We start from the raw sequence: 12237 nt of genomic DNA, 5'->3' as shown, positions 1-12237 counted from the left end.
GATCATGCATATTGCAAATAGATCAGGAATGGATGAGATGTGCTGTGCCAAGGTACTTAACAGATGGGGGTTAGAATACATTGTGTGGTGGAGTTATTTAGACTGAAGAAAAGCATATTTTACAATTTTTATGTACACTTATAATGAGATGAAGTTGGATTCCAAGGGAAACTATTCGCACATATATTCTTCTCATCTGTGCACTAGACAAATGTCAGTTATGGTTGGGCAAAGTGGTGGTAGGGGAAGTCAAGGAGTCCTGGAGAGCATGGGATACCTGTCTGTAGAGCTTGAGCCACTCTGTTGGGTGCAGCTTTTGTTTTGACCACACTGCTGCATTAACTTCAAGTAGAGTACATTACCTTTTCCCACAGATGTGAATGGTACCTGTTAAGCTGTATCTAGGAGAGTAAAAGGCTGCATTCATTGTGACGGGTCCCTTGTTTGTAGTAAGCTTTGTATCTGTGGTAGGGGGCAGGTTTTGCTCTCCTACAACAGTATTTCCCATTGGAAGTCTTTTAGGCTTCCAAGTTCACAGTGGTCCCAAGGGAACTATTATGACTGCAATGTCTGCCTTTGGGGGCAGATTCCCCCTTTCCAGTTGGGTCTGGCATTGCACTCTGCTAAAGTTATTGCAAGCTAATCCTGTTCAGAGGTGCAAAATTCTATGTTCTATTGTAAGTTGTATGATCTATTGAACAAAATTCTGTGTTCTATTTCTTAGAAGGTGTATGCTAATAAAGATTTTTTTTCCGTCTAGGAACCACTGGAGAAGCAGTTGATTAACCCAACATGCCTCGTTGCAGACTTCAGCAAACCTGAGGTTGTTTTTCTTGGAATTGTAAAAGATAATTATAGGTTTATTTTTTTAAAAAAAAGTTTGTTTATTAATACTTATATAACACTTAATATAATAAAACCCCTAAGTGGTTTACATATAACAATATTAAAACCACAGCTTAAAATACACTATTAAAAACCATTTCAGCTACAATAACAGTAAAACCAATGCAAAAGCACTAAAATGAACCAGCATCATGATTAATTATGATTAATTGCAAGCTTAAAAGCCTGCTTGTAGTCCATTTGCCTCAAGTGGGGCAAAGTGATATATGTGGGGTTCCCAGGCAATCTCCTATCCAAGTACTTTCTTACAAGATCCTGCCTCTTTGTGAATGGAGCAGAGACACCCACCCCATGTGTCTGGACCACTGTCTGGATCAAAAAGTAGAAGGAGGATTCACAAGTAAGGAAAATTCTCTGAACTCTCTTCCAGAGGAGGCTGACATCAGTGAAAAGGAAGCGCTGGGGAGTGGCCGTGATGGCGAGACCTTGTCTCCGGCCTCCTCTGTCCTGACTGCCAATGATGGTCTTCATGTATCCCAGCGGGCCACAGTAGCCCAGCTTAATTATATGCACACAAGTCTAATCTTACTCTGTTAAGCTTGATCATGGTTATGCATTAGGAAGACACAGCATTCTTTTTCAGTATGACATGTACAATCTACATTACACTTGTTATAATAATAATATATGTTCTGTTGGAAATATGGAGGGAGATGTCAGGAGACTTTCAGCTCAGTCTGTTTACTTTGGAAGTAAGTTCCTGAGTTCAGTGAGACTTATTCCTCACTAAGTAAAATTGCAGGCTTACCCGTGATAACTGTTCTTCAAACAGTGTTGTTTATTCAGTTAAGAATACTGAGGGACATGACACAGTTCTTGACCTCTGTTCACTAAATGGGTTTGACTAAGCTTCATATGTAGTTAGAAATCTTTACCAATCTTTTATCAAGTGCATTTAAAAATAAGGAGAAGCCATAAAGTAGAAATACTACCCTTGCTCATCAGAATTGCTTAACTCTTTGCACATACATGCAATTAAGAGTGATGCTGGATGTTTGAAAAGGGAGCTTGAGCTAGACAGTATTTTCAAAGAAAATATACTTGGCACAAACAACCAAGAGTCTTGTAGCATGTTCAAGATTAATACATTGTGACATGAACTTTTCTGGATTAAAGCTCATTTTGTCAGATGTGTGCACACCAAAGATACCACGTCATGCATCTGATGAAGAGGGCTCTAATCCACAAAAGGTTTTGCTGCAATAAATACATTACTTTTGCTATAAGACTCTTGTTATTGCTACAACAGAATTAACTTGACTACCTCTTGGAATATACTTGACTGACTTCTTCCAGGCTGTGTGATTGCTTTATATCTTACTAATCATTCACTATTTTCCTCTCTTTACAGGCACCTTTGCAGACTCACATTGCCATGCTTGCCTTGAATCAATTTCAGGAGAATTTTGCTCGTATGCCAAACACTGGGTAATGCATCTGTATCAAAAGCTGCATAAATGTTACAGTTAGTGGGTGCAATGTAAACACTGTTAAAGATAAACAGTTTGGTATCAATAGCAGTTGATATTGGGCTCATCAGGTCATGGAGGGAGCAATCCTATGTGGAGAGGTGGCCGCCTCCGAACTCAGAGGAGACTGCCTATCCAATGCAGGGCAGGCGGAGCGCGAAGGGGATCTTCTCCATGATCCAGCTGCCCTGCATTTGTGGCTAGACAACCGATTTTGGCTGTCTAACCGCGGGATGCCAGAGTGCAGGGTGGGAAGGCCGGACAACGCATAGGTAGCATCCTACCTGCACTTCCCCACTATCTGCCCCTCTCTGCCCCCGGGAATGCCCCCTTTTGCCCCACTCCATGCTGCTCATCTGAGCACAGAGCCCAGGGACAATTGTGCCACTTATAAGGCGTCAGGGGAGGGGAGGGGAAGGCAGTTCTCCAGGATCAGACCAATCCTATGGCTGTCTAGCCACTGTCTAGCAGCCATAGGATTACGCCCTTAATTAACTAAGTTGGACTACAATCCAGCCCACACTTAAGTTGCTTAAAAACCCCATTGACTTCAGTGGGATTTAAGCTGTCTCTATGACCAGAATCAAGGGTTGGTTTTTTTGGTGTCTGCTGCTAAGGACAGTCATGGATGGAATCAATTTTTCAGTTACACAAATAATTTCAGTTGTTGGCTTGTTGAACATAGAATACAATGGTACACCTATATAGCATTTTAGAGTATTTAGAGTACTTCACAGACATTATCTTTTTATCCTTACAACAACCATGTTGGTACTATTGTTCCCAAATTGTGTAACTGAGATCAGAAAACAGGATTTAAGACAGACAGCAGTTTGGGTAGAACCTTTTCTCTGTCATTTCTTCAAACACAGAGTTTATTGGGCAGGGCACCCAACATCTTGAATTCTCACTGTGCCTCATTTTTTCTGAGCGAAGTTGGAAGAGAGAGGTTGAGGAATAGACGGCCTTGGTGACTGCCTCTCCGGCAGTCCTGTAGCATTATGCGGAGCAACCTACCTTCCTGTCCTCACTGGTTTGGGGTAGCAGCTGAGAGAATCAGCTAACGAACACCATGGCTCACAGAAGCATCTTGGTGGAAAATGTGACCAGTGCCTCTCTCCTGGGGACACAGGTCACCTCCTTTGGCTTGCTTTTCTCTCTCCAAGGCAAAACGCCCCCAGGTGACCCCCATCCTTCTGCTATCACAAAAGTCCTACAGTTTTAGAATATACAACCAAGTTTTCCTAGAATGGTGGACCTGGTTGTACATGTCTGCCCTTGGAGCTGGTTTCTGTATTGCCATGGGACAGCCTACGATCCCACATCCTGAAATCACAAGTCTCGGTGCTCTCAGGCATTAGTGGAGGGTAGCAGTGGGAGTGTTACTTCAGCCTCCCTTGGAGCCACTTGCTCCCTGAAAGTCCTCGCTCTTTAAGATTCTGCTTTAGAAGCTGTGAGACCTGTCCAGAGATTATCCTGACTTAGAGTGCTCTTGGTGGAACAAGAGCACTATTTTTCAGCGAAAGAGTTATTCTCTGACCAAATTTAGCTTTCATCACAAACATTAGCTCCAATTCTCATATGGCAAAAAACTTGTCATATCATCCCTTCTGCCCTCATTCTCTGCACACAAGAAGCTGAAGAGATAGTCCTTTAATGCCTGTGGAGCACCCATTTTCTGCTGACTGCACCAGGCTTCATAGTCATCGTCACTTTATTTGTATACCTCTTTCTTGTACATGTGATCCTCAAAATGGTTCAGAAGAGAACAACCAATGCTTTTCCCCACAGCCCAGCTGATCAGCTATTAGCAGTGCCAGGACAGCAATCTTACTGGAAATTGGTGGGGATGGGAGAGCGGAAAGCCTCTCCCAACCCCTATCGACCTTGCTTACAAGACTGATGTTTTCCTGCCACTGCTAGTGGCAGAGGAACAGCAATCTCAGTTGAGATCTCTGGGGGTTAAGAGAGGCTTTTGCCTCTCTCCGCCTCCAGCAATCCCTAGATCTCAGCAGGCAGAGAGGGTAGGTTTAGACTTCCCCATCCCTGCACACAGGTGTGTGGGAGTGTATGTGTTGTGGGGGAAAGCATGCACATGTGTGCAGCCCCAGCCCCCTGTTTGACACCAGATGTTGGCCTTGGGACTGAAAAGGCTGCGCACCCCTGGTCTAGAATGGATAGCTTTGAACATCCTCATGTTGAATGACCGCCTTTTGTGGGAGAAAACGACAATCTCACTGGGTAAATTTCTGTTCTTTCCATAAATAGGAGGTCGTTCTGGCCTTCCTACATAGTAACACAAATCCTAAACAGCTGAACCTTTCTTCCAGTTTGTGTTTAAAGTTTCCACAGTTGGACAAGCCAGGTTTCCTCCTCTTTTCTGCTGTATAGTATGTTAGTTATATATCCATATCTATCTATGTAGATAGATGCAGATGTACAGAGATAGAGATAGTATATTAATAATAGGCAAACCAACCAAACAGCAATACAATCAGACAGACCCTGGATTAGGAATGTCAGAGAAATCCACAACGGATTAAAATGAGTTTGGAGTTTGGAATTCTATGAATCCGACCTGAAGATTCTGCAGGGAACCATCTTTTTTGTGAGTCACGTGGATTCTGCGGACTTGCAGACCAGTTTTTACTCTCCGGAATTGTTCACAAATTTAGTTATATAAAAACATCAAAATTGCTGGAAACTACATTAATATAAACACCATTTTAAAACAACAACACAGTGTTTATACATCTCTGATCTCTCTTCAGCCGCTGATGTGTAGCAGTCTTTTTGTGCGCTCTGCTCATTGATTGTACGCTGAGCTAAGAAAAATGCGCAACATGTTTTCGGTCAGTGAAACGTTGATAAATATTGGTGGATGTTTTTGCGTACTTTTCCAAAGGTGGGGGGAGTATCTGAATCCATCAATGAGCAGACGACAGAGCAAAAGACGCTTGACAGTCCACATATCACAGATGGAACAGATTTAACAAAATCCATGCATCTCTACTCTGGATCCCTGAGGAATGCGACCAGCCGCAATAAGAATCTATATTTTTAATAGAGCAATTGCCAAAACAGGAATAAATGTATATTATTTCATTTCTATCAAATGTTTCAGCTTTGGCCTTTATCCGTGACAGTACAGGTGCTGAAACACAGCTATAGAATGTTAGAGCTGTGGGTGGAATTCCCAGGTTGCAAGAGAAATACAGGAGGTGGTATTATCCTCCAAGTTCAGGATATTTGGAGTCAGTGCATCCAGTCTACAAATCCAAAAGTTTTCCCTTATTTCAAGGATTGCCAGATTAGATGGTTGTTCCGTAGGGAATACACACACACACACACTGCACTTATATTTAATTTAATTTAATTGGCTTTGTAACCTTGTTCCTGTGGCCTTTATCAAATTTGAGGGAGATCCAATGTCACAGAAAATGGTTTTGGCTCTACCTTCCTAGCCCCAGGACATTATCAAATGTTGAATTACTTCCTACCTATAAGAAGAACAGAAATTCACGAGGAAAGAATTTTGATTTTTAATGCTTGAATTTCTGTTTTGCTTTCAGTTTATTAAATTGCCAGTTTCAAGTTTAAAATAGCAAAATTTTGATGTGTATTCAGCAAGATGCACAGTTAAACAATATTTCTTGAGGACATTCTCTTTAAAAAAGAAAATGAATTGCCAAACTCTTTTTTTTAATCTGCTTTTATTTTATTTTTATAAATGAAATAGACACTACCAACAACATAATCAGAATCTTCAGGTTCCAACATTACAGTATTCTGAGGAAAAGAAAAAAAGGAGGATAGCAAAGAAGGAAGAGAAAAAAAGAAAGGGAAAAAAGGATTATGTTAAACTTCAGTAAGAACAAACCAAATATCCAAATATAAATCCAATTGCAGATTATACCTATACAGCATTCTTCCAAACATTGCAAGTATTATTAAATCTCCAATCCTCTACACCACAAACGGTAAACCTTATCTTTCAATATCATAACCTCAGTCTCATAGCAAAGGAATGGGAACAAACAATCCATTTCCATTGGCCATATATTACTATTTAGTTAATGTGTATTAATAAACATTAAAGGTTTACCCAACAAGAAATAGTAATAATAATAATAATCCCATAATGATGATGATAATAATAAGGGGGAGTTTATGAAAAAGATAAAAAAATAAAAAACAAAAGCAAATCATTTGTATATTTTAAGTAATATATCTAAAAATATATTTATATGTGTACTCACACATACTCACACAAATAGGCATTTTATTACAGTATAACAAAAAAGGAGAAAGAAAACAAAAGCATGCAAACATTTACTCTGGCATACTGCCTAGACATCTTATCAGCTATAGCCCAAATAGCACTTCAAAAGAACAGTACAGATGGCTAAGTTCCAACTCCGGAGGCTGAGAGAGTTGGTTCCCTTGTTTTAATTTTAATACCAATTAAAAATGATTCTGCAGCATCAGGATCCAAAAATCTTTTCATCTGGCCTTCAAAAAGAATGCAAAATGTAGCTGGATATTCAATATGATATTGCAGGTTAATTCACTTTGCCAAACTTCTCACCTTGGTGAATTGCCTTCTTCTGTCAGCGATTAGTATAATTGGGAAAGAGCATAATCTTGTCATTTGCTGGTCCCCACCGAAGCTCACCTTGTTCTCTTGCCAGACACATAAGGTAATTTTTTGTAGAGACGCGTGAAAATTGAACAATAACAGTCCCAAAAGTCCCTTTAGTGTCATGTATTGAACCAGGAACACGATACGTATGCTCAATATCAAGTAAAAAAAATCAGATGATAAAGCAAATAGCTCATGCAAAAGTTTATCCATAAATTCAGCCAAACCTATATCAGTAAGCACATCTTTAATATCAAGGATACGTGCACTCGCTCTACGTGTGCAGGCCTCCACTTGAGAAATTTGAGCAGACAAAATATTATGAGACGCTTCGATGGCCATTTCATGAGCAGTAACCCGATCTTCAAGAGCATTAACCTTCAATTCCATCTTTTGGAAAGAGATATTAATTAAATCTACAGCCCCCTGAAGGGCAGTCATTGAGTCCTGAATTGTTTCAAGTTTCTTTGACTGCTCTGGTAGCTGAGAAGACATAGTTTTTATCAAAGCCAGTAACTCCTCTTGTATCTCCAGCATTTCTAGAAACCTTTGACGAGGGAGCAATTTGGGGGGTAGGTGTTCTCAAGCCTTTCTTTTTTTCCTTTGGTACTGCCATCCTCCACTTTCAAAAGCACAACAAGCAAGTATAATTGCAGAAACAAAAAAACCAAACATGCAGATTTAATTACAAGTCCTCAGATATTTCTGGTAGTTTAAATTCAGAAATACTATTTGGAGCCGTTTGTCCTTATGTCTCCTAATTGCTTAGGAGTTTCAAACAGCGTTCAGTAGATGACACTCCGGCATCTAATCTTAGATTTCAGCCCCCCTGTTTTTTGGCAGAAGCAGCTGTTCTTCCAAGATTTCATCCGGATGGTACTGTAAGCTTCCCCTTTTAATTCCAGGGGAAGATAAAAAGGTTTCCCAACCTTTTCACAGCTGTTTGAGATAAGCAACCTGCAGAGCTCCGCAAGTCACTGCAGGATGCCATGGCTCCAACCGGATATCGTGAATTGCCAAATTCTGTTGCTGACAATTCAAAAATAGTTTCTCAAAACCAATTTGTTTGCCTCATACCTGGTGCAAATGACCATTCAAGTGCTTGTGGTTCAGCAACAGACACAGAGACCGAGAAAAGGCCTCTGCTGGAGCCTACTTCTGCGCAGCACCACCTTTTTGTCTGGTTAAAAGTCCCAGGCTCACTTGTTGAAAAGGGGGTTTACTGGGAATCACATAGATTATTACCTTGTATGCTCTTCACAGTATGTCATTTATGCTGCCTGGTGATGCACCAAGCTCACCCAGCTTTCTCCATTGCTCCTTGAGGCATTATAAGGAGCAGCGGCATCAGGGTGGGTGGGGAAGAGACTCCATTGTCACTGATAGCATCCATCCATAGGTGATGAATGTCCCAGAAGGGTAGTATCCTTTAGTAACTATGGACATCTGAGCATCTGATAAAAGCTGGTACCACACCTGGTTTCCATTCATACTTTAGTACTGTATTTAAAGTTTGCATTTGTTTTCAGGGCAGTACTGAGCTGCCATATTCTTTCTTTTTTTAATACAGATTTTTATTGAATTTGAGTAATATTAACAAAGCAAAATAAAACCAAACCAAAATAGAAACTAAAATAAAAAAAAATCCATCAGGATTGCATCTTCTTATCATACAGTTATATCTTAATGGGTGTACAGAGGTCACTGGTAATTCTTGTCAGTGCTACTAGATATTTTATCAGACGGGCTCAGGATTATTCTTCATCTATTTTCTTCCTTATAAAAGCAATAGGGTTTTGTAGCGCGAGGGTATCAAATATTGATGTTCTGTTCGTATATGCGATAAAGTCAAACCATATCGCATGGAATGAATCGTGTTTGCTTTGACCCCTGGCCACCTTCAACTTGTGCGATATTTTTTCCATTATGGCTATTTGCCAGACTGTGGCATACCAGTAATCTAATCCCTGGAAGGTGAATCCCTTCCAAAACCTAGCTATCGTGGTTATGGCAGCTACAAGTAAATGAGTAATCACCTCCTTACTGTTTAAATTACTGACCTCCCCTATAAACAAATTTAATACTGCTAGACTTGGCATATGTGGGATATTTTGATTTGTAATATGGCCCATCTCTGCTGCCACTGCCTGCCAGAATGATTGGACTTCTGCACAATCCCACCACATGTGCTGGTACGTTCCTGACTCCTGGCACCCCCTCCAACACTGAGGAGAAGTTGAGTATGTCATAAGTGAGAGATGCCTTGGAGTCAGATACCACCCATGGACTATTTTCAGTGACATCTCTCTAGTTCGGGCTGATATTGATTTATATGGAGGCTTATCCCATAGTTGTTGCCAGTCATAGTCATCTACTTTAAAGCTCCAGTTTGTTTCCTACCAAGTTTTTTGTGAAGTGGTTAAATCAAATGTGAAATGCAGGAACTGTTTGTATGTTACAGAAATAAATCCCCGGGTCTCTCCTGAGTTCCCTACCATTAATTTTTCAAACATAGTTAGGCTTCTAGTGGCCTCATTTTTCATCATAGGAGGAACTCAGTAAGGACCGGAGTTGGCAATTCAAAAGCCAGGGCAATGCTCCGTTGCCCAACTTTTCTTTTAAAGCCTCCATTTTTATTGGTGGACCCTCCTCATAAAATTGGTACAGCCAATGGATCCCTCTTTCTTTCCATTCAGCGAAATTATATGTCCTGGCCTTGTTACCGAAATTAGGGTGACTTTCCACTGGGAGTAGTGGCAATGTCCCCAGGAACAATTTCGCTGCCCACCTTGTCCAGCTCTGGCAAGTGTTTTGTGTAAACCTATTTTCAACTAGGTGCCTAAGGTTAGTTTTATTTTTAAGCAATAGGTGATCACTTAACGATATTCCATTGAAACCCATTGCGTTCCCTCATCTTTTAAAATTATGGGGATTGCCTGCTGAAGTTGACAAGCATCATAATAGACTTGCCAGTTCGGTATCCCTCAACCCCCCTGCTGTGCTTTCAGGTGGAATAGGGTTGCTCTAATCCTTGGGTGTTTTGTGGCAAAGATAAAAGAATTAATTTTTTTCTGCCATTTATTTAAATGCTTCTGAGGGATATAAACTGGGAGTGTTCAGAAAAGGAACATAAGGCGAGGGAGGACTGTCGTCTTTACTGCCATCAGTCTATCCATTTTAGAGAGTTTCATTAACCTCCATCGCCTTATGTCCCTGTTGATGTCTTTCCAGACCTTTCCACAGTTTGCTTTGTAGAGTTTGTTTTAGTTTTTTGTAACTTGTATCCCTAGATAACGAAACACAGTATGAACCACTGGGATCTCCATCAGATCAGAGAATTGGCGTATTTTTGGTGCTGTGTTGAAAAACATGGTCTCTGATTTTGAATAATTAATGCACAGGCCTGCCGCTTGTGCAAAATCAGGCAGAATTAATTTAAGTTTAACTGCGGTTGCTATCGGGTGTTCTGTATATACAACCATGTCATTCGCATAAAGGCTTATCGTATGGGGATGTGAGTTTATCCCCACTCCATGTTGATCTAGTTCTTTACGGATGTTGTCTGCTACAAGTTTTAATACCAATGCGAATAGGAGTGGTGGCAATGGGCATCCTTGTTTTGTTCCATGTCGGATGGTTATTGGAACTAAGTCATAATTATTTATTCTCAATTTCACTTCTGAGTGAGAGTAGATTTGATGTAGAACGTGCTTAAATTTTGTGCCGAACCCAAATTTGTCCATCATACTGATTAGGAATGCGGGTTCCACGCAATCAAAAGCTGTGAATATGTCTAATGCCAATATGGTTAATGGGGATGATTCGATTATATTTAATAGTCTCGTAATTGGGTCGGATATTTGATGTTTGAGGACAAATCCCATTTGGTCCAGATGTATGTAATTTGTTATAAAGGTTTTCATCCAGTTTGTAAGTACCATTGTGAAAATGTTATAATCTACATTTAGTAAGGAGATTGAATCATATAAGCCAATCAGAGCGGGGTCCTTATATGGTTTTGGAATTACCATTATGCAGGACTGTCTCCATGTTGATGGGAGGGGTGCCCCTCCTAGGACATCATTAAATACTGCAGTTAAATAACATGTCAGTGTGTCCTTGTAAGTTTTATAAACATTTGTAGTGAGTCTGTCTGGGCCCGTGATTTTGCTTCCTTTAAATTTTTGATTACCTCACTGACCTTTTCATTTAGAATAGGAGAGTCCATCAGCCTTCTATCCCCCTCCCCTAACAGTGGCAAATTAATTGAATCTTTAAAAATTTGAATACGTGCTGGAGGAGGTGAGGAAATGTCATATAATGACTTATAAAAGTCTGCAACCTCCTTACAGATTTTTTGAGTATTATATATACATTCCCCTGTCGCTGCCTGGATACTTAATATCTGATTTCTCACCCTTTCCTTTAGTAATCCTCTTGCCATCATCCGATAATTTTCCCCCCATATTCATAAAACTTCTGTTTCAAATACAGGAGACTAAGTTGTCTGTTTTGTCTCTAATACCTCCAGCTCTTTCCTCTTAGCTTCAATTTTTTTATATAGGTACCTAGGGCCTGTTTGTGCGTACTGTGAGGATACATCTGCTATTGATAATTCTGGATATTTACTCCTTTTTGAGACCTGCCTTTTTAACCATGCCTTCTCCTGAATGGAGACCCATCTTATAACAGGTTTCATTGCTTCATAATGGAGACGATTTGAAATTCCTGGAGTAGAATTCTCATTAAAGTACTGTGTAAGCGCCTCCTGAATTCTTTCTCGAATAGTCTCATTTGCAGTTAATAATGGGCTAAAGGACCAAGATGGTGTGCTTTGGGGCAGGTCAGAGTCCACAGCCAGTTCTACTGCCACTAGGGCGTGGTCTGTTATTTTAATGATTCCAACATGGGTTGATCTAACAGTCTCTAATAAGGATTTGGGGGTTAAGATAAAGTCTATACAACTTAAGGTCTGAATCTCGATGATTGAAACGTGAAACTGTTATCTCTAGGGTTGCACTCACCCCAGACATCCATGATCCCCCTGGCTCTTAACAATCGTAGCAGAGTCAGCTGCTCCCACCCCTTTTTAAGTTCTTTTACATTCTGACATTTCCTCTTCCACTTTGGATGAAGTCAAGTCCCTGTGTGACATACCTCTGACATTCCAATTTAAATCTCCCCCTATTATAAATCCATATTTCATGAATTTTTTCATCT

The 12237-nt window shown here is 40.3% G+C and overlaps 1 protein-coding gene across 3 annotated transcripts in view; it reads left to right on the top strand.

The window, feature by feature from the left end:
* UBA6 (ubiquitin like modifier activating enzyme 6) overlaps window positions 1–12237 on the top strand; it is a 93650-nt gene that overhangs the window by 35919 nt on the left and 45494 nt on the right. For all 3 annotated transcript variants that reach the window (XM_084857501.1, XM_084857500.1, XM_084857502.1), the window contains 2 exons: window positions 761–823; window positions 2258–2334. In XM_084857501.1, the coding sequence (XP_084713627.1) occupies window positions 761–823; window positions 2258–2334 (140 nt within the window). The remainder of the gene's footprint in view (window positions 1–760; window positions 824–2257; window positions 2335–12237) is intronic.

The sequence above is a fragment of the Heloderma suspectum genome, chromosome 5 (genome assembly GCF_057233095.1).
Source record: "Heloderma suspectum isolate Gila_16-S chromosome 5, 16-S_ref, whole genome shotgun sequence".
Lineage (NCBI taxonomy): Eukaryota > Metazoa > Chordata > Lepidosauria > Squamata > Helodermatidae > Heloderma > Heloderma suspectum.
The sequence above is the reverse complement of the archived record's forward strand: the minus strand, read 5'-3'. Positions and strand labels throughout refer to the sequence as shown.